Source organism: Macaca fascicularis, chromosome 8 (assembly GCF_037993035.2).
Source record: "Macaca fascicularis isolate 582-1 chromosome 8, T2T-MFA8v1.1".
NCBI lineage: Eukaryota > Metazoa > Chordata > Mammalia > Primates > Cercopithecidae > Macaca > Macaca fascicularis.
The window spans coordinates 41,638,646-41,658,454 of record NC_088382.1 but is presented as its reverse complement, the minus strand read 5'-3'; the positions used below and the strand labels follow the sequence as shown (position 1 = coordinate 41,658,454).

General features: G+C 42.6%; 2 protein-coding genes across 39 annotated transcripts in view; one reads left to right on the top strand and one right to left on the bottom strand.

Annotated features, from left to right (window-relative positions):
* The window catches only part of DDHD2 (DDHD domain containing 2), a 45,754-nt gene that overhangs the window by 7,420 nt on the left and 18,525 nt on the right, over positions 1–19,809 (bottom strand). For 15 of the 27 annotated variants that reach the window (XR_012416367.1, XR_012416369.1, XR_012416373.1 and 12 more), the window contains 7 exons: positions 18,234–18,350; positions 17,975–18,130; positions 17,360–17,462; positions 17,057–17,227; positions 16,465–16,627; positions 10,042–10,149; positions 7,106–9,274 (listed from right to left, as the gene is read on the bottom strand). Coding sequence is in view for 20 of the 27 variants with exons in the window: in XM_045399030.3 (XP_045254965.1) it covers positions 10,068–10,149; positions 16,465–16,627; positions 17,057–17,227; positions 17,360–17,462; positions 17,975–18,130; positions 18,234–18,350 (792 nt within the window). In the remaining 7 variants the exon portion in view is untranslated. Of the gene's footprint in view, positions 1–7,105; positions 9,311–9,613; positions 9,702–10,019; positions 10,150–10,658; positions 10,781–16,464; positions 16,628–17,056; positions 17,228–17,359; positions 17,463–17,974; positions 18,131–18,233; positions 18,351–19,809 lie in introns of those variants that run through there. The other 12 variants (XR_012416368.1, XM_045399031.3, XM_073998609.1 and 9 more) reach the window with 5 other exon arrangements.
* PLPP5 (phospholipid phosphatase 5) lies at positions 76–5,237 on the top strand. Of its 12 annotated transcripts, none has more exons than XM_005563091.5 (7): positions 76–164; positions 296–404; positions 894–927; positions 1,336–1,399; positions 1,903–2,027; positions 3,026–3,196; positions 4,930–5,237. In XM_005563091.5, the coding sequence occupies exons 1-7, from the start codon at positions 91–93 to the stop codon at positions 5,091–5,093; spliced, it is 741 nt and encodes a 246-aa protein (XP_005563148.2). In that variant the 5' UTR covers positions 76–90; the 3' UTR covers positions 5,094–5,237. The 12 variants fall into 12 exon arrangements, with proteins under 12 accessions (XP_005563148.2, XP_005563147.2, XP_005563145.2 ...); XM_005563090.5 differs by having other exon boundaries at positions 891–927; XM_005563088.5 differs by having other exon boundaries at positions 837–927.

Genomic DNA, 19,809 nt, shown 5'->3' with positions numbered 1-19,809 from the left:
CTGGGAGAGGGGGCGGTGAGCAGTTCCCGGCCCGGCCCTCCCCGCGGAGGCGGCCACGTCAGCGCGGCGTCGCTCGGCGCTCGCGGCCGGATGGGGAAGGCGGCGGCGGCGGTGGCCTTTGGGGCCGAAGTGGGCGTGCGGCTCGCGCTGTTCGCGGCCTTCCTGTAAGATCCACGGCCGGGTCCGGGCGGCCCCGCTTCCCAGGCAGGCAGGCGGCAGGGGGCGGCGGGCCGGGCAGTGGGGAAGCAGGGAGGAAGCCAGGCGACCTGCTCTGCGCTTCTTTGTTCCCCTCTAGGGTGACGGAGCTGCTCCCCCCGTTCCAGAGACTCATCCAGCCGGAGGAGATGTGGCTCTACCGGAACCCCTACGTGGAGGCGGAGTATTTCCCCACCAAGCCGATGTTTGTGCGTGGAGAAAGATCGTCCCTCTTCCCTCCCCGTAACCGGGCTTCCCGCGGGCACCTGTGCTTTTTCCTCCGTGGAGACGGCCTCTGTAGGGACCCACTACCCACTCCGCTGCTATGCGCTGGGTTCCGCCTCCTAGGGCTCTAGTGTTTAAGATCCTGATTGAGAGAGGAGGATGTCCGAGCCTCTTTCGGCTGATACAACGTTTTCCCGGGTGCTCTGTGCCTCAGCCTGAGGTACCGGGGCCCGAGCCGCACAGTTGCTGCTGTTCGCTGGTGGCGCCGCCTGGCTCCCGGTTATGCGCTTTCAGACACCTTATGTTAGCGCTAGTGAGTCCTGCTGTTTCACGTCCCTCTTTCCTGTAGGAGCTACTTTAACCATGAGTGTGGCTTTTTTTTTTAATTGTTTTTAACCTCTGACATTCTAATTCAGGTTATTGCATTTCTCTCTCCACTGTCTCTGATCTTCCTGGCCAAATTTCTCAAGAAGGCAGACACAAGAGACAGCAGACAAGCCTGCCTGGGTGAGCACTAGTCCTTTCTGGCCGGTGTCTTCGTGCTGGGAACCTAGGAAGTCGTTGTGGGGTTCAGCCACGGTGAGCCTGTGTGGAGGCCACTGAGTTCTGCATTCCTAAAGGAACTCCATCCCGGCGGGAGAGGAAAATAGCACTGCAGGGACTTGGTTATGCAGGCTACACCGCAGGCAGCCCTGTGCCTAAATGCACTGGGTTATTTGTACTTCAGAAATGTCTTTGGCCTAGTACAAAAGTTCTCGACTACAAAAGTGATCACTGAAGACCTTAATTATTTTTGGGCCCAGGTCTTGTTGGGTTCTATCCATCTCAGAAACAGTACGGCTGCTCTCTTAATGAGGCTATGACCATGCCTTTCCTCCTAGGCAGATCCTTCTAACTTAGGGCTTTGCTTTGCAGCTGCCAGCCTTGCCCTGGCTCTGAATGGCGTCTTTACCAACACAATAAAGCTGATCGTAGGGAGGTAAGTGACGACAGCTAACCACCTCAGCGTCTGCTTCAGCCCTTACCCACCAGGACAGTGGTGGTGTCCACCACACGTCTTTCTCATTCTTTTCCCTTTATCTTCACTCTGATTTTTCTTTTCTCATTCAACGCTTACTCCCTTCCCCATACCTCAGTCCTCCAGGTGACACCTGGGCTCTTTTCTGCCCTGAACAGCATTTCCCACCAACGGCCACAGCAGAGCCGGTCAGTGTCCTCTCGAGCACCTCCTGAAGCTGCAGGGTCATTTGCTGTTTGCCCTAGAAACTAATCATGTACTGGAGTGGGGTTTTCCCCTAATTTAAATGCTGACCTTGGAAGTAAGACTTTTCTCTTAGTGTGGTGACTATACTAATCCAGTTACTTTATTTTGCCTGGGGCACTGTTTGACCAATAGTTAACAGGATTATTAATGTCTGCTACAACTGAAAAATAATTTCTGGAGTTAATGATTTACGTTCCAACCATGCTTCTTGCTTCCAGGCCACGCCCAGATTTCTTCTACCGCTGCTTCCCTGATGGGCTAGCCCATTCTGACTTGATGTGTACAGGGGATAAGGACGTGGTGAATGAGGGCCGAAAGAGCTTCCCCAGCGGACATTCTTCCTGTATGACTATCATATGGACTCTACCCCTATGCTTGTTTTCATGTCATTGAATTTAACCTAGAAAGCTAGTAGGCTAGTAGGGATGGGAAAATCTGACTACTCTTGTTTCTAGAATTTGGAAACCCCGCCCCCTGCTCCCCACCCCCCCCCCCCCCCGCCCCTTCTTTAGTAACTCCACAGTTTAGCAAGTCTGAGCCTTGACTATCTGGGTAAATATTACAGAACAGAAAGAATTTACCTTTATAAGATTTGCACAGTTAATTATTATTATATTATTTGCCTAGATCCTGCAATCTTGTACTAGCAGTAAAAATACCTTTAACGAAGAGTGTATGTGTGTCAGGTGCTTGGAAGCATTTTCATTTACCTAATTATAGCTCACAATAATCCAGTGAGGTGGGGACTATTATTTTTATGAGTCCCATTTATAGATGAGGAAACTAAAGCATCAACAAGTTAATTCATATAGCTAGTATTCTGAAAACTATACTCTGATAAAACATGAACTTTGGGGCACTAAGTCCTTCATTTTTCTTTTTGTTTCCCTTTCCTTCACAATGATTTACACTAGAAGTATACACAAAAAAGGATTAAAACATCCTCATGGCCGCGTGTGGTGGCTCATACCTGTAATCCCAGCAATTGGGAGGCCAAGGCATGCAGGTCACTTGAGGCCAGGAGTTCGAAACCAGGCTAACCAACATGGTGAAATCCCGTCTCTACTAAAAATAAAAAAATTAGCCGTGGGTGGTGGCACATGCAAATAGTCCCAGTTACTGAGGAGGCTGAGGCAGGAGAATCGCTTGAACTCGGGTGGTGGAGGTTGCAGTGAGCCGAGATGGTGCCACTGCACTCCAGCCTGGATGACAGAGCAAGACTCTGTCTCAAAAATAAATAAATAAATAAAAACATACTCATGCTTCCTAGCCTCCTATGTGGGGATGAATGAGGTAGCTTCCTTTAAAAGACACACCACTTAAAAGTTTTTCTTGTTCCAGTTGCATTTGCTGGTCTGGCCTTTGCTTCCTTCTACCTGGCAGGGAAGTTACACTGCTTCACACCACAAGGCCGTGGGAAATCTTGGAGGTTCTGTGCCTTTCTGTCACCTCTACTTTTTGCAGCTGTGATTGCACTGTCCCGCACATGTGACTACAAGCATCACTGGCAAGGTAAGCAAAGTACTCAAGCCATGGAAGCTTGCATATTTCACTCATTTTATTCCTAGCACCTAGCATAGAGGAGACAGTTACTAAATATCTGCTGAATGAACAAAATAATGAATATGGATGGTCTGGGTTCTATACTAAGAATATACATTTAAAATTATAGGAAAGATAAGACAAAAAGAGTTTACCAAAGATATCCTAATTTTTCCATTATTTGAAGCATTGTAAGTTCAAGTTAAACTGCATCCACAGGAAATTTAAAACCTCAGAGTTCAATTTACTCTCTTAAAAATTAGGTTCATTGTCATAGGACTTTTGTTCAAAAACATAAGTAAAATTCAAGAAAACGTAAAATTGTAATCAAACCAAACAAGTTTAAGCTGAATGCTATAGTAAGTAAAATATCCAAATTGTAGAACACCTGGCTGGGCGTGGTGGCCTACGCCTATAATTCCAGCACTTTGGGAGGCTGAGGCAGGCGGATCGCCTGAAGTCAGGAGTTCAAGACCATCCTGGCCAACATATTGAAACCCCGTCTCTACTAAAAATACAAAAACTGAGGCCAGGCGCAGTGGCTCACGCCTGTAATCCCAGCACTTTGGGAGGGTGAGGTGGGTGGATTACCTGAGATCAGGAGTTCAAGACCAGCCTGACCAACAGAGTGAAATGCTATCTCTACTAAAAATACAAAATTAGCTGGGCGTGGTGGCACATGCCTTTCATCCCAGCTGCTTGGGAGGCTGAGGCAGGAGAATGGCTTGAACCTGGGAGGTAGAGGTTGCAGTGAGCCGACATCGCACCACTGCACTCCAGCCTGGGCAATGAGAGCAAAACTCTGTCTCAAAAATAAATAAATAAAAATACAAAAATTAGCCAGGCATGGTGGCACATGCTTGTAGTCCCAGCTACTCAGAAGGCTGTGGCAGGAGAATCGCTTGAACCCAGGAGGTGGAGGTTGCAGTGAGCTGAGATCACGCCACTGCTCTCCAGTCTGGGTGACAGAGTGAGACTCTGTCTAAAAAAAATAAAAAATTATAGAATACCTTCAAAACCACAATTCCAAAAAAACGTTGGAAGTACTGCCCACAGGTCCTCAGGAACCCTATTTTAAATAAACTAGTTTTCTGCAAAGAGAAGCAACTTTTTTTTTTTTTTTGAGCGATTCTCCTGCCTCAGCCTCCTGAATAGCTGGGATTACAGGCATGTGCCACCATGCCCGGCTAATTTTTGTATTTTTAGTAGAGATGGGGTTTCACTTGGCCAGGCTGGTCTCGATCTCCTGACCTCGTGATCCGCCTGCCTCGTCATCTCAAAGTGCTGGGATTACAGGCGTGAGCCACTGCGCCCGGCGAGAAGCAACCCTTAAAATACTTTATTCCTTCCTCTAGGACCCTTTAAATGGTGAAAATGGGTAGATGAATAGCAGTAAGTGGACCTTTGTCACTCTTCTGAGTTAGAAAAATTCTAATTTAGTACACTCAGAACAAAGCTTATTATACTTACTTAAGATGTGTTTTGATTTGGTGTTCAGAGAGCAACCTGACAATGATAATCCTGTAACTATGATAAAATTGAGAATAAAAATATTTTATTTAGAAACCATAAATCTGGAACTGAGGTTATTTTAAGCACCACCGTAGAGTATCCTGGAGGGCCAGGTCCTCTACGCTACATGTGTGTGTAGTAGGATTTAGGAGCCTAATATTAAGAGAAGACATTGTTTCCACTCTCTTCAGATGTACTAGTTGGATCCATGATTGGAATTACATTTGCCTATGTCTGCTATCGGCAGTATTATCCTCCTTTGACGGATGCAGAATGCCATAAACCATTTCAAGACAAACTTGCACTTCCAACTGCACAGAAGAAGCCTGGGGATTCTTATTGTTTTGATATTTAAAAATTGAATCTGGCTGGGCATGGTGGCTCATGCCTGTAATCACAACACTTTGGGAGGCCGAGGAGGGTGGATCACCTGAGGTCAGGAGTTCGGGACCAGCATGGCCAACGTGATGAAACCCCGTCTCTACTAAAAATACAAAAATTAGCCGGGAGTGGTGATGTGCCTGTAATTCCAGCTACTCGGGAGGCTGAGGTAGGAGAATTGCTTGAACCTGGAGGCGGAGGTTCCAGTGAGCCAAGATCGTGCCACTGCACTCCAGCCTAGGCAACAGAGCGAGACCTTCCTCAAAAAAAAAAAAAAAAATTGAATCTACCTTAATGGAAAATAGGTGAACTAGCCCTCCTAACTGGACCATGCACAAGACAAGAAATTCTGGCCTTTTTTTCCTCTTCCAAGGTGCAAGTGAGGACATAAGCTACACTGTATTCTGCCTCCAAATGATTACACACTTTTGTCCCTGCTCACACAGATCTATCTTGAGGAGTTACGGTTCTTTTCTACTACTGTATGCCATACATTCTAGTAAAAGGATCTTTCAAAGGTGTCCAACACCTTATAAATCTGGTCTATCAGATTGATATCCGAAGATCTACAGTGTTTTTACATTTAATTTTTTTTTTTTTTTTTTTTTTTTTGAGACGGAGTCTCGCTCTGCCGCCCAGGCTGGAGTGCAGTGGCCGGATCTCAGCTCACTGCAAGCTCCGCCTCCCAGGTTCATGCCATTCTCCTGCCTCAGCCTCCCCAGTAGCTGGGACTACAGGCGCCCGCCACCTCGCCCGGCTAGTTTTTTGTATTTCTTAGTAGAGACGGGGTTTCACCGTGTCAGCCAGGATGGTCTCGATCTCCTGACCTCGTGATCCGCCTGCCTTGGCCTCCCAAAGTGCTGGGATTACAGGCTTGAGCCACCACGCCCGGCCTTTACATTTAATTTAAACGCCATTCTTAGAAAGATCTTGTCACAAAGAAGCCTTTACATAGCCCCATCTTATCTCAGAAGCTAATTATCAAAACTTAATTTCCATTTCGTATAGCTCAAGATCTTAAAATCTAGGACATGGCCAACTAAATTACTTTGATTCTGTTTACCTTCTCTGATGACAATTCCATCAAGCCTTAAATAGGAAAATGTTGAATCTGGGGTAATTTATCACTTTTGTGCACATCTTATCTGAGTCCAGCCATCTGGTACTGCTGTACATTTTGAACACCGTGGGTATAAACAATTTGTTGAATTACTAAGTGAACACAATAATAAAGAAGAAAATGGTCAGGAGTGTGGTTTCAGCACTACTAACAGATGACTATTTCTACCTCATTTGACCATAACTGTGCTCGCGAGCTTCCTTCCTTCCATTCATGACTGAAGATCTGCTCAAATGCACCAACACTGCCAAGTGACTAAGGCAGAAAAGAAAAATGACAGGTATCATCATCTGAAGGACAGATAAATCTTTTTCTGCCTCTTCTTCACAATGGGATATAAGGAACAATTACAGGATGTCATCAGAACTGATGCTGTAGGACCTACAGCTCCCTTTCTCTTTATTGTGATTGTACTTTAAATATGACCTTGTCTTTTATGTGTATCTTCCTATATTTTCAATATATCTATCTTTTTCCTTCAGTAAACCTGATATTCAAATAAAATGGTAAATGTGTGCTTTTTAAAATATTTAAATTACATTAAGGGGCTGGAACTTTAGTAAAGCAAAACACTGAATTCCCCATCCGCCATAAGTGATTCAACTGCTGTTATCTATAGTACTGGCTAATATTTACAAATACCAAGGGAAAGTCTCTTATAATTGCCATGCTTTAAATTCTGAACTTAAATTCTGCCTATGACAATGAAAATACCAGTCAACGGGAAAGAACTTACATATTAGTTCTTTGCCCAAAACTTATTTTTTTGTTTTAGTAATACATAAAGGCAGATAAAATCGTGACTGTATTGATTTTCTTGACTTTGTGATGGGTGGGTCCAGGTAAAAGTAGGCCACTAGTCAGTATGGTTCCATTTTAGTATTTACTAAATTTTTAAATATAATCACGTAAAAAACAAACATTTCAAAAGTGCAAAATATTAGAAATCTAATCAGTGCTATTAATCTTTCCATGCAAACAATCTCTTTTGCTGAGATAAGTGATACTAGTTCTGCAGCTGGGAATATGTACAAAATGATGCTATACCAGACTTTAAAAATAGGCTTGGTCTAGAGATTGCACATAATACAAATGAAGCAGTGCAAATAATATATGACTAAATACAGGATTTCAATCAAGCTTATTATGCTGGGAATATACAGCTATAATACCATGAATAGACAAGATATAAAGTTCTTTCACAGTTACCCACCCTTCACCACTAGGAAAGAAACATTCCTTAATACAAAGAGTAGTTTATCTGGCTATCCAGGGCTATGCTGTCCATCTTTGGTTACAGGGACTCCCTCTGCTTATCCTTTGGTTTACTCTTAAACAGCGCCTGTTGTGCCAATAGGAAGAGTAAACATAAATTTGAAGACCACAACTTGGCAAAAGCTTCCCCTTAATATACAGTGAATACTTAATTCTCAATAACTCAGAGTTTATATACTTTTTAAAAAATAAAGTATTCCATATATCTGAAACTTAGTGGCATACTTAGCATTAGGCTATAAGGAGATGACAAAGAAAGGCCAGGCCTGACCTATACCCCAACCTTACCTCTACAGTCTCCATGGTGACAGTAATTACCCTTCATTTTCCTTTTCTCTCCAGAAAGGGATAAAGATCACTGCTGTCTAAGGAATGGCTTAGTAAATATTAAATGCCAGTGGCTTCGGAAACCATAACATTTATAAAAAAATTTATAAACAGTAAACCACAGCTCGCCTGCCTTTGCCACTCTATAAACAGAGGCCTGTGGAATCTGAGAGCAAGTATAAAGGACTATCATAAAGAGAACTACAAAGACAGTGACAAACTCTGACCAATGAAGAAGAAAAATCTACAGCAAAGTAGTGAAAAGATGCCTTGACAAAATTAGTGTGCAGTCACTTATGTTCTTAGAAGTAAACCTCACTTCATATGTTGCAGATTCGGCTGACACTGACTGCAATAGCTGTTTCTTGGACCCTACAGAAATAAGTTTTTCTTTCAGAATAAGTTAAACATTTCCCCCTAGCCAAACCTACCTGCCAACCAATGCTGCCTATGCCAAGAGCCTTTTAAATATGCTTTGCAGATTATGGATGCCTAAGAAGGAAAGAGGATACACAATACTACCTTAGCCCAAGTAGAAATGGCAGGTGACAAATTCTGTTTCACCATAAAGGCACCACTAAAAGATTTTATTTAGAACCTCAGCAGCCTGTACAGGCTACGTAATTTCAGGTTCATCAGCTTTTACAACTACTTTCAACATAAGAATAGAAGCTATTAGCAAATAACTTATATCAAATATAAAAGGGAGGCCTAGGATATACAACATCTTTGCTTTATAAAGATGCATCTAACATGAACTAACTTGTCAACTTTAGACTCTTACAGCAGCTCAAACAGTTGCAAAAACAATGAACATCAGTGATTTCTGGCAATAAGTCTGTCAGTCAGTTCTAAGAGAGTAAACAACACTTTTTTAAAGCTACATTTTAGTCTTTCTTCATATACTACACATAAGAAAGAAATGCAGGTTAAAAAATAAATCACCCAAAAGTCTTTTTCATATCCACTGAGACTTAGCCTTCAGTTCAATACAAACAAGAGATAAGTGTACTCCAAAATGCCTTCTAAATCTCAAGAATCTGTTTCCAAACTAGAACATTTTCTAAAGATAAGCAATAAGTTCCTTAAAAACATGTCTACGCCACCCAAAACAAATCAAACCCAAAATAGGCTATACACCATGTCAAGTACTAATCAATAAAGTGTGGCACCTACAAACTATCATCAAAGAATTAAAGATACAAACCACCCCCAGCTATGAAGAAAAAATGGCAAGTGTTTATATGAAGCCAGTGGTTAAAAGTAATAAGGCCTTTTGCTTTCCCATTCATTTCCAAAGAGGAAGATTATCTTCCAAAGACCACAGTGGTGAGTAAGTGGCAGCCAACATGCAGGAAATGACGCAGCTGAGGAGAGGAAAATTGCAGCAACAAACAGGTGGATTTTCTGGGGAAGGATCCCTCAATGTCCGTCTAGGGAAGAAAGTGGGAGAAGAGCTGCAGTCACAACTGGAAGGCAACCACAGAGAATGCCAGAGTCGAATATACAGACTTTGTAATTTCACATCTAAAAGGCTGAGTAATTTAAATCTCAGGATGGGTGGTTGGTAATTAAAATCATAACTGTTGCCACAGCAATTCTTAGTAACAGAACCATTAAGACTGAGTTTAGATCCTAAAAAATGACAGGTGTCATTGGACAAAATCTCTAGCAAAACAGACATACACTAATCTTCCTCTAAATGGGCTACTGTGTTTTTTTCCCCATAAATTTCTACCAGTCCCTCTAAAAATGAATAGCAGCCTAGATCCTGGTGATAGACAATAGCAAGTATATTTACAAAGAGCTTGAGGCTCCATCGCTCATTATAACATGTTAATATGTAAGAATTACACTACAGGCCGGGCGCGGTGGCTCAAGCCTGTAATCCCAGCACTTTGGGAGGCCGAGACGGGCGGATCACGAGGTCAGAAGATCGAGACCATCCTGGCTAACACGGTAAAACCCCGTCTCTACTAAAAAATACAAAAAACTAGCCGGGCCAGGTGGCGGGCGCCTGTAGTCCCAGCTACTCGGGAGGCTGAGGCAGGAGAATGGCGTGAACCCGGGAGGCGGAGCTTGCAGTGAGCTGAGATCCGGCCACTGCACTCCAGCCTGGGCGACAGAGCAAGACTCCGTCTCAAAAAAAAAAAAAAAAAAAAAAAGAATTACACTACATACATGACATTTTAAAACTTACATTAAGCAGGCATAGATGGGTTATTTTTACTGTAAAGGCTGATCAAGGAAGATACCCTGGGTTTGGTAGATCTCTTTGAGGACCAGCAATACTGTGTCTTCAGACTCCCTATAAAGAAAAAAATTATATTGAGAAAAGGAACTAACATTTGTGCCAAATGTTTTACATATATTATCTCATTTAATCCATACAACCATTTTGCAAGTTTATTTTTCACTTTTGCAAAGAAATGAGATTCAGAGGTAATGTAATTGGCAGTGGTTTGGAAGGTGACCTAGCAAAGAACTCTGGCATTAAATCTAGTAATATAAAAAAGCTAGTAAGAAAGGCCAGGTGCGGTGGCTCACACCTGTAATCCTAACACTCTGGGAGGCTGAGGTGAACAAGTCACTACAGGTCTGGAGTTTGAGCTAGCCTGGCCAACATGGTGAAACCTTGTCTCCACTAAAAATACAAAAACTAGGGCCAGGCACGGTGGCTCACGCCTGTAATCCCAGCACTTTGGGAGGCCGAGGTGGTTGGATCACGAGGCCAGGAGTTCGAGACCAACCTGGCCAATATGGTGAAACCCCGTCTCTACTAAAAATACAAAAATTAGCAGGGTGTGGTGGTACGCACCTGTAGTCCCAGCTACCAGGGAGACTGAGGTAGAAAAATCGCTTGAACGTGGGAGGCGGAGGTTGCAGTGAGCCGAGATCATGCCACTGCACTCTAGCCTGGGCGATAGGTGAGACTCCCTCTAAAAAAAAAAAAAAACTAGCCAGGCATGGCAGCATGTGCCTATAGTCCCAGCTATTCATGAGGCTGAGGCAGGAGAATTGCTTGAACCCAGGAGGCGAAGGTTGCAGTGAGCCGAAGGTTGCAGAGAGCCACTGCACTTCAGCCTGGGCCACAGAATGAGACTCTGTCTCAAAAAAAAAAAAAAAACAAAGAGGCCAGTAAGAAATAACCAAGAATTGTTCCTTTTCCACAGAGATCATTCTAGAGACACTACTGAAGAGTCATCCAGTTGGTCACCTTAATTTTTAAAATATTATGCACTTTTTGGAAAAGGTAATACAATCATAAGGTTCCAAATTCCAAAAATATAATAAAGTAATGAAGTCTCCCTCCCACCTTTGTTCCTCAAACACCACCAGTTCCCATCTTCTGACAACCAGTGTTATCAATTTCTCATGCATTTTCCAGATATTATTCTATGTATGCACAAGCAATTACTTACATCCACAGTTCATAACGAAATTTGATTTAAAAAGATTAACATTCATGAGGGACTGCCTTAAGGATATAAGGCTCTAATTCTTCTAGATCTGTGGTTCAACATTTATGGAGTCATGCATCCTTTTGAGAATCTAATGAAATTATGGATTTCTCCCCAGAAAGGATCACATTGCAACCACAATTATAAATGTGTATTTCACTGGATTCATAGACTTCCCTCATCTCCCACAAACTCATAGACACAGACCCCAGCTTAAGAAATTCCTGTATCAACAAGTGGGAATTAGCTCTATCAGATATTAAAATGGTACATAAATAAGCAAATCAATAAATAAGAAGTTGAGAAATAGTCCCATTTATGTATAGGAATTTAATTAAGTGGCCATGCACGGTGGCTCACACCTATAATCCTAACATTCTGGGAGGTTGAGGCAGGTGGATCACCTGAGGTCAGGAGTTCGAGACCAGCCTGGCCAACATAGTGAAACCCCATCTCTACCAAAACTACAAAAACTAGCTGGGCATGGTGGCGCATGCCTATAGTCCCAGCTACTCAAGAAGCTGAGGCAGGAACATCATTTGAACCCAGAAGGCAGAGGTTGCAGTGAGCCAAGATCATACTACTGCACTTCAGCCTGGGCGACATAGCAAGACTCTGTCTCAGAAAAAAAACCAAAGAATTTAATTAAGTTAGAATCTCAAATCTATTAATAGTGTTGAGACATGTGGGGAAAAAAGGACCTGAATCTGAATCAGATTTATATGTAAAAATGAGATGATAAAATATTAGAATAGCCAGGCATGGTGTTGCACACCTGCAGTCCCAACTACTCAGGAGGCCAAGGAAAGAGGATTGCTTGAGCCCAGGAATTCAAGGGCCTAGTGCACTAAGATCATGCCTGTGAAAAGCCAGTGCATTCCAGCCTGGGCAATATAGCAAGATCCTGTTTCTTAAAAAAAGAAAAAATAAATAAATACATATATATATATATGAATATACTGTGTTGGCTGGGTGCGGTGGCCCATGCCTATAATCCCAGCACTTCGGGAGGCCGAGGTGGGTGGATCGCTGGAGTTTGAGACCAGCCTGACCAACATGGTGAAACCCTGTCTCTACTAAAAAGACAAAATTAGCCAGGTGTGGTGGTACACACCTGTAATCCTGGCTACTTGGGAGGCTGAGGCAGGAGAATCACTTGAACCTGGGAGGCAGAGGTTGCAATGAGCCAAGATCACACCACTGCACTCCAGCCTGGGCGACAGGGTGAGACTCCATCTCAAAAAACAAAAACAAACAAACAAGCAAAAACTGTGGTAAGAATTTTTTTAGAAAGTCAGGAAGATCTTTCTGAGTATGACACAAATTCCAGAAACTAAAAAGCAAATGTCAACACATTATATTACATAAAAATAAAAATTTTGACCGGACACAGTGGCTCACGCCTATATCCCCACACTTTGGGAGGCAGGTGCAGGTGGATCACCTGAGGTCAGGAGTTCAAGACCAGCCTGGCCAACATGGTGAAACCCCACCTCTACTAACAATACAAAAATTTTAGCTAGGCATGGTGGCGCATGCCTGTAATCCCAGCTACTCAGGAAGCTGAGGTACAAGAATCGCTTGAACCTGGGGGGCAGAGGTTGCAGTGAGCCAAGATCATACCACAGCAGTCCAGCCTGGGCAACAGAGTGAGACTCCTTCTCAAAAAAAAAAAAAAAAAAAAAGTTGTTGGCCAGATATGGTGGCTTACACCTGTAATCCCAACACTTTGGGAAGCAAAGTGGGAGGATCACTGGAGCCCAGGAGTTCAAGACCAGCCTGTGCAGCATGGCAAAACCCCATTTCCACAAAAAAATTTAAAAAATGAGCTGGGCATGGTGGTACACACCTGTGGTCCTAGCTACTCCCAGCTGCTTGGGAGGCTGAGATGGGAGGATGGCATGAGTCCAAGGTCGAGGCTGCAGTGAGCTATAATCACACCACTGCACTCCAGCCTGGGTGATAAATAGAGGGAGACTCTCTCACAAAAAAAAAAAAAAAATTCTGATGCAGAGCAAATGAAAACTCTCAAACACTGCTGATGGAGATGTAAACTGCTGGTGGCAAAACAGTTCAGCAGTTTCTTTCAAAGATACACCTCCATGTAGCATCCACCCATTCCATTCCTATTTACCCAAGAATATGTGCAGGTCAAGTCTTATAGAACGTTCCTAGCAGCTTTATTTGTTAATAGCCCAAAACTGGAAACTATCAACAGGTGAATGGATAAACTGTGATGTATCAATATAATGGAATACTACTTAGCAATAAAAAGGAACAACCTATTGATACACACAACATGGATTACGTCTATAATCCCAACAGCTTGGGGGGCCAAAGCAAGAGGACTGCTTGAGGCCAGGAGTTTGACACCAGCAGGGGTAACATAGTGAGACCCCATCTCTATGAAAATAAATTAAAAAAAAAAAATTAGGCCCAGTGGCACATGCCTGCAGTCCCAGCTTCTCAGGAAGCTGAGATGGGAGGATCCCTTGAGCCTAAGAGGATCCCTTGAGCCCAGAGATCTAGGCAACAGTGAGCCATGATTGTGTCACTGCACTCCAGCCTGGATGACAGAACAAGACTCTGTCTCAAAAAAAAAAAAAAAAAAGAGCTAAATGCCAAACAGCAAAAGTATATACTGTAGGATTCCAAATACAAGTCATAAGCAAACTACAGTGACAGATCAGTGGCTCCCTGGAAATGAGGAGAGAGGAAAAGAAGGAAGGGATTACAAAAGGCACAAGGAAACTTTTGAGAGTGATGAATATGTTAAGTTGATTATAGTGACGGCTTCACAGGTGTATACATGTCAAAACTCATCAAATGTGTATTCTTTTAATATGTGCAGTATATTGTACATTTTTCACCCAACAAATTGGCAAAGATTTAAAATTATTAAAACTGTTGGAAAAGCTGTGGAGAAATACACACTTTCATACATTATTGCTGGGAATATAAAAAGGTACAACCTCTTATTTGGCAATATTTATCAAATTTTACAAATGTGTATACCCTTTATGCCATTGATTCCGATTTGAAGTATTTTACATTACAGATATACTCATGAGTAGGTGAAATGACATGAACAAGGTGTGTGCAAAAGAAAAGGAAAGCTGAAAGTCCAAGAGTAGAGGACGGCTTAAATAAATTATGGTGTATTTAGACAATGGAAGACTATGTAGCTAAAAAAAATGAGGAAACTACATATAATAGGTTAAAAATGCCAAGATATACTAGTAGAAAAAACAAGGCACAGAGCATTGTCTTTAATATGACACTATTTATATTTTTAAAAGAAGGGAAAGAATATATTCATATACATATATTTATTATGGAGGCATAAAATGGATGGCTAGAAGATATTTTACAGTAGCTGTATATGGGGAAGAAACTAGTTGCAAGGAACAAAATTAAAAGGAAGCTTTTCATTATTTTTCTTTCTTTGAATTTCAAACCATATGAATGTGCTGCCCACACAAAAATATTAAAAGAACGCTTCTTTCTTTTCTATCAAGCCAGATCACCAGAGATCATTCTTAGCATTATTTTAGTCCCTTACAAGATTGCTTTTAATGAACTGCACTTTGATTTTATGTCATGGCCTCTACTGTATTTATTACATACAAATGATAGTGATTGCATCAGATAATTCCTTATCAGAATTCAAGAGAAAAATTCTTCTTAGGACCTTTGAGCTTGCCTTTTTTTTTTTTTTTGAGATGCAGTCTCACTCTGTCACCCAGGCTGGAGTGCAGTGGCACGATCTCGCCTCACTGCAACCTCTGCCTCCCAGGTTCAAGCAATTCTCCTGTCTCAGCCTCCCTAGTAGCTGGAACTACAGGCATGCACCACCACACCTGGCTAATTGTATCTTTGGTAGAGACGGGATTTCGCCATGTTGGCCACTTTCGTTTTTAAATGGTCTGAGCTTTCATTTTTAAAACACTTATCTCTGACCCACCTTATTTTCCTTGCTTTATTTTTATGAAAACTTCTTCAGGGATTAATTTGTATTCTTTTATACTATTCTTTTTTTCAGACATGGTCTCGCTCTGTCACCCAGGCTAGGGTGCAGTGGCACCATCATGGCTCACTGCAGCCTTCAACTCCTGGCCTCAAGCAATCCTCCTTCCTCAGCCTCCCAAAGTGCTGGGATTGTAGGCATGAGCCACCATATCCGGCCTGAATTTCAATAACCACATTAATCCATTCTACAATCCATCAGGTAACCAATTATATTTAATAATAATTCTTCCCAGACGTGGTAGCTGATGCCTGTAATTCCAGCACTTTGGGAGGCGGAGACGGATTGATTGCTTGAAGTTTGAGACCAGCCTGGGCAACACGGCGAAACCCTGTCTCTACAAAAATTAGCTGGGCATGGTGGTGCACAACGGTCATCCTACTTATTAGGGAGACTGAGGTGGGAGGATCACTTGAGCCCAGGAGGTCAAGGCTGCAGTGAACTATGAGCATGCCACTGCACTCCAGCCTGAGTGACACAGCAAGACCCTGTCTCAAATAATAAAATAAAATAATAATTAATTGTCATATTATAATGACAGTAATATTTGTTCCAGTTCATTCATGTGCACCTAAATGGCCAAAAGACACATTTTTAACACGAAGCTAATTGAATTTATGGTTGTTGGCATCATTAGCCTCATCCATGTTCTACCCAGCTGCAAAATAAAGTAACAGTGTGTTTAAACCAGATTCTTGAAATGACATGAAATGACGTGATTGTGCTTGTGCTGTCTAAATGAGAAGTCATTTTAATCCCAAAGGCACACAGGTCTTCTTTTTTGAAACAGGGTCTTGCTCTGTCACCCAGGCTAGAGTACAGTGGTGTGATCATGGCTCACTGTGGCCTCAAACTCCTAGGCTCAAGCGAGCCTTTTGCCTCAGCCTCCCAAGTAACTGGGACTGTAAGTGCATACCACCATGCCCAGCTAATTTAGTTTTTGTAGAGATGAGGTCTTGCTATGTTGCCCAGGCCGGTCTCAAACTCCTGAACTCAAGCAATCGTCCACCTTGGCCTCCCGAAGTGCTGAGATTATAAGCCTGAGCCAATGCACCTGGCCTATCCTCCTTTTTCTACATCTATCAAATATCTATGAAACAGGTAAATAAACAAAACAAAAATAAACAACATTTACCAGTAGCACAGATGGCTTTGTAAAGCAAATAAATACTCATTAAAACTTTCAATAGGCTTCTCCTGTAGCACATAGTCAATGCGTTGGCCTCCGTTCAGCATCCCCACATTGATAGGCAGGACTTCTTCTTTATCTGCCACAGAGGTCTCTTCTGGGTTAACATCTGGATATGGAAGAACCATAATAAGAATCTAAAACCTTTGGCCTTCAGGGTTATCCTGTTAACTTCTCCTCATACTCCAAGTTTACCGCAGAGAGTAAACTGTTCTCTCTCTCTGTTCAGAGAGCTCTCTCCCATCTTCCTCCTCTCAATCTCCTTCAAGCTCCTTCTCAGGTCACAGTAATTTTGTCCAATCCCCTTTTCTGCTTTTGCGCAACACATCTCATTACCTATACCATTGATAGCTAGGTCATTTGCCTTGGGTTTATACTAAATGCAAGCAGGAATAGAGCTCTTTAGAAGTTGAAAACTAAAGCAAAATAATGCAATATTAACTATGAAATTAAATGTTAAATTAAATTAACTATGAAAAACACCACACCATGGCATCCCTCTTATCTGGCATTGGTCAACGTGTACAGTGTCACTGACCACTAGGCTTCTCTGAAGTTGATTCAGGTTCTGCTTCAGTTTCTTCTGCCGCTTCTGAAACTTGTAAGGCAGGGTATGGAGCTCTGGTAAAAGACTTCCAGGCCATCCGCAGCGAACCTAGCAAGTTGTTCTTAAGGTCCATACTCATTCTGGTCAAGCCCTCTCTCAGTTCTGAAACATATAAATAAAGAACATTAAATGACTTACAAAGACTTTAGGGTCCAACACAGCTGAACAGAGTGAATGATGCCCTTTGCACTGGCCAAAAGGTCTAGAATTATCAAGTTCTATGCTCAGACTTACCTAAGTGCATCCGCTTCCTGCCTTTATGATGTGGGATCAGCATTGGCTCAAATTCCACTCCTGGGACCACCATTGGTTCAATCCTATAGGCCACAGGATCAAACTACATAGAAAAAACAAGAGCTACATTTACCTCTGCTGAGTACAGTCTGGAAACTATGTAACTTTTTTTTTTTTTTTTTTTTTGAGATGAGGTCTCGCTCTGTCACCCAGGCTGGAGTGCAGTGGTGCAATCATGGCTGAGGTACACTCCAGCCTGGGTGACAGAGCAAGACCCTGTTTCAAAAAAAAAAAAAAAAAAAAAATCAATACCTGAGGTAGCCTTCAACTCCTGGGCTCAAGCAATCCTCCTGCCTCGAACTCCCAAAGTGCTGGGATTACAGGCATGAGCCACCATGCACAACCAGAACTATATATGTTAAGCAAGAATAATCATAAGTTCATTTAAAAAAATGTACAGCTCTGTTCCATCACTTCTAAATCAATACTATTATAAGTTGTCTCATTGCTAGAGAATGGAATAGGAAAAAAAAATCAACACAACAGAAAATCCTATGTTCTTTAACAATAAGCCCTATTATTTAGGTAAAACCACAATAGCTATACAATGCTTACAGGGTGATAAATATTGAAGAAACCTTTGCACGTCGGAAATCTGTAGTTGGGATCAATTCTTTTTAGTCCTCGGACAGTAAGGAACATTCCAATGGGAGATCCAAAGGCAAAGAATATTTCTGGTTTATAGATGAGCCGGGGATATTTCACAGACACCTCAAAGGAGGAAAATAAAAGCATCTCTCATTAATAACAAAAGTTACATCTGTTTCTACCATACCAATAGCAGGCGGTAAAATGATCAAAGAGAATTAGTTACCTGCCCAATGCCAACATCCAGATAATCACCATTTCTAGTATTACTGCTACTGCAGAACTCAGATTCTTTGGGGATGTTTGCCCCTGAAGCAGGCTGCAGGGTTGGTCTATTAATACCCTAAAGAATAAAAAATAGTTATGTGGAGAAGCTGGGCATGGCAGCACGCACCTGCAGTCCCAGCTACTCAGGACCCTGAGGTAGGTAGGAGGATTGTTTAAGCCCATGAGTGCAAGTCCAACCTGGGCAACATAGTCTCTATTTAAAAAAAAAAAATTATGAGGAGCTACTATATAGTAAAAGTACAGACAAAGGATTATATAGTTTTCTACTGGTTTGAAAGGACCCTTAGGAAAGTTCTGAAATGGCAGCCAAAAATTCTAGGAAGATTTCCTCAGAAAACAAGATTAAATTATTGCCTTAAATTGTTAACTGACATTCTTACATGCTCTAAAATGATGAAAGTCATACATAGCCATTTCGGCAGCAGTTGAAACTTTAGGCAACAATCATAAGAGAAAACAATAGCAGGGTATGTGGGAAGATAATGCTGAGGACTGCTAGAGTTCTATGAAGTGCTGTGCCTCTGTAATCAAGTAGGATGTCAATGGGCTGGGCCAAGAACTGAGTCTTTAAAAAGAACTGAGCCAGGCCGGGCGCGGTGGCTCAAGTCTGTAATCCCAGCACTTTGGGAGGCCAAGACGGGCGGATCACGAGGCCAGGAGATCGAGACCATCCTGGCTAACACGGTGAAACCCCGTCTCTACTAAAAAATACAAAAAACTAGCTGGGCGAGGTGGTAGGCGCCTGTAGTTCCAGCTACTCGGGAGGCTGAGGCAGGAGAATGGCGTAAACCCGGGAGGCAGAGCTTGCAGTGAGCTGAGATCCGGCCACTGCACCCCAGCTTGGGCGACAGAGCCAGACTCTGTCTCAAAAAAAAAAAAAAAAAAAAAAAGAACTGAGCCACCTGCTAAAAAGTTGGAAAAGAACTACCTACTGGCCGGGCATGGTGGCTCATGCCTGTATCCCCACCACTTTGGCAGGCTGAGGTGGGCGGATCACTTGAGGTCAGGAGCTTAAGACCAGCCTGGCCAACATGGTGAAACCCCATACTAAAAATACAAAAATTAGCTGGGTGTGGTGTCGCACACCTGTAATCCCAGCTACCTGGGAGGCTGAAGCAGGAGAATCACTTGAACTCAGGAGGCAGACGTTGCAAGTGAGCCAAGATTGTGCAACGAGCGAGACTCCGTCTCAAAAAAAAAGAAAGAAAAGAAAAGAACTAACTAATAAGACATGGAAGAGAAATTCAGTGACCAGAAGAACTGAATGTGGAAGTACTGTTACAACATAGGTAAACCTTGAGAACATTATGCTAAGTGAAAGAAACCAGTCACGTGGCTCAAAAGGTCACATATTGTATGCTTCCATTTATACGGAATGTCCAAAATAAGCAAATCTGTAGAAACAGAAAGTAGACTAGTGGTTGACTCTAATTAGTGGTTGACTCCCTGGGGGCAGGGAGCAATGAGGAGCGACAGCAAATAGGTATGGGGTTTCCCTAAAGGAGAATGAAAAT

Excerpts from the sequence above, each read along its gene's own strand:
- PLPP5 (XM_045399041.3), top strand. The coding sequence starts at position 521 with ATGCGCTGGGTTCCGCCTCCTAGGGCTCTAGTGTTTAAGATCCTGATT. Across the intron at positions 928-1,335 it reads CAGCAGACAAGCCTGCCTGG|CTGCCAGCCTTGCCCTGGCT; the intron begins GTGAGCACTAGT and ends TTTGCTTTGCAG. Across the intron at positions 1,400-1,902 it reads ATAAAGCTGATCGTAGGGAG|GCCACGCCCAGATTTCTTCT; the intron begins GTAAGTGACGAC and ends TCTTGCTTCCAG.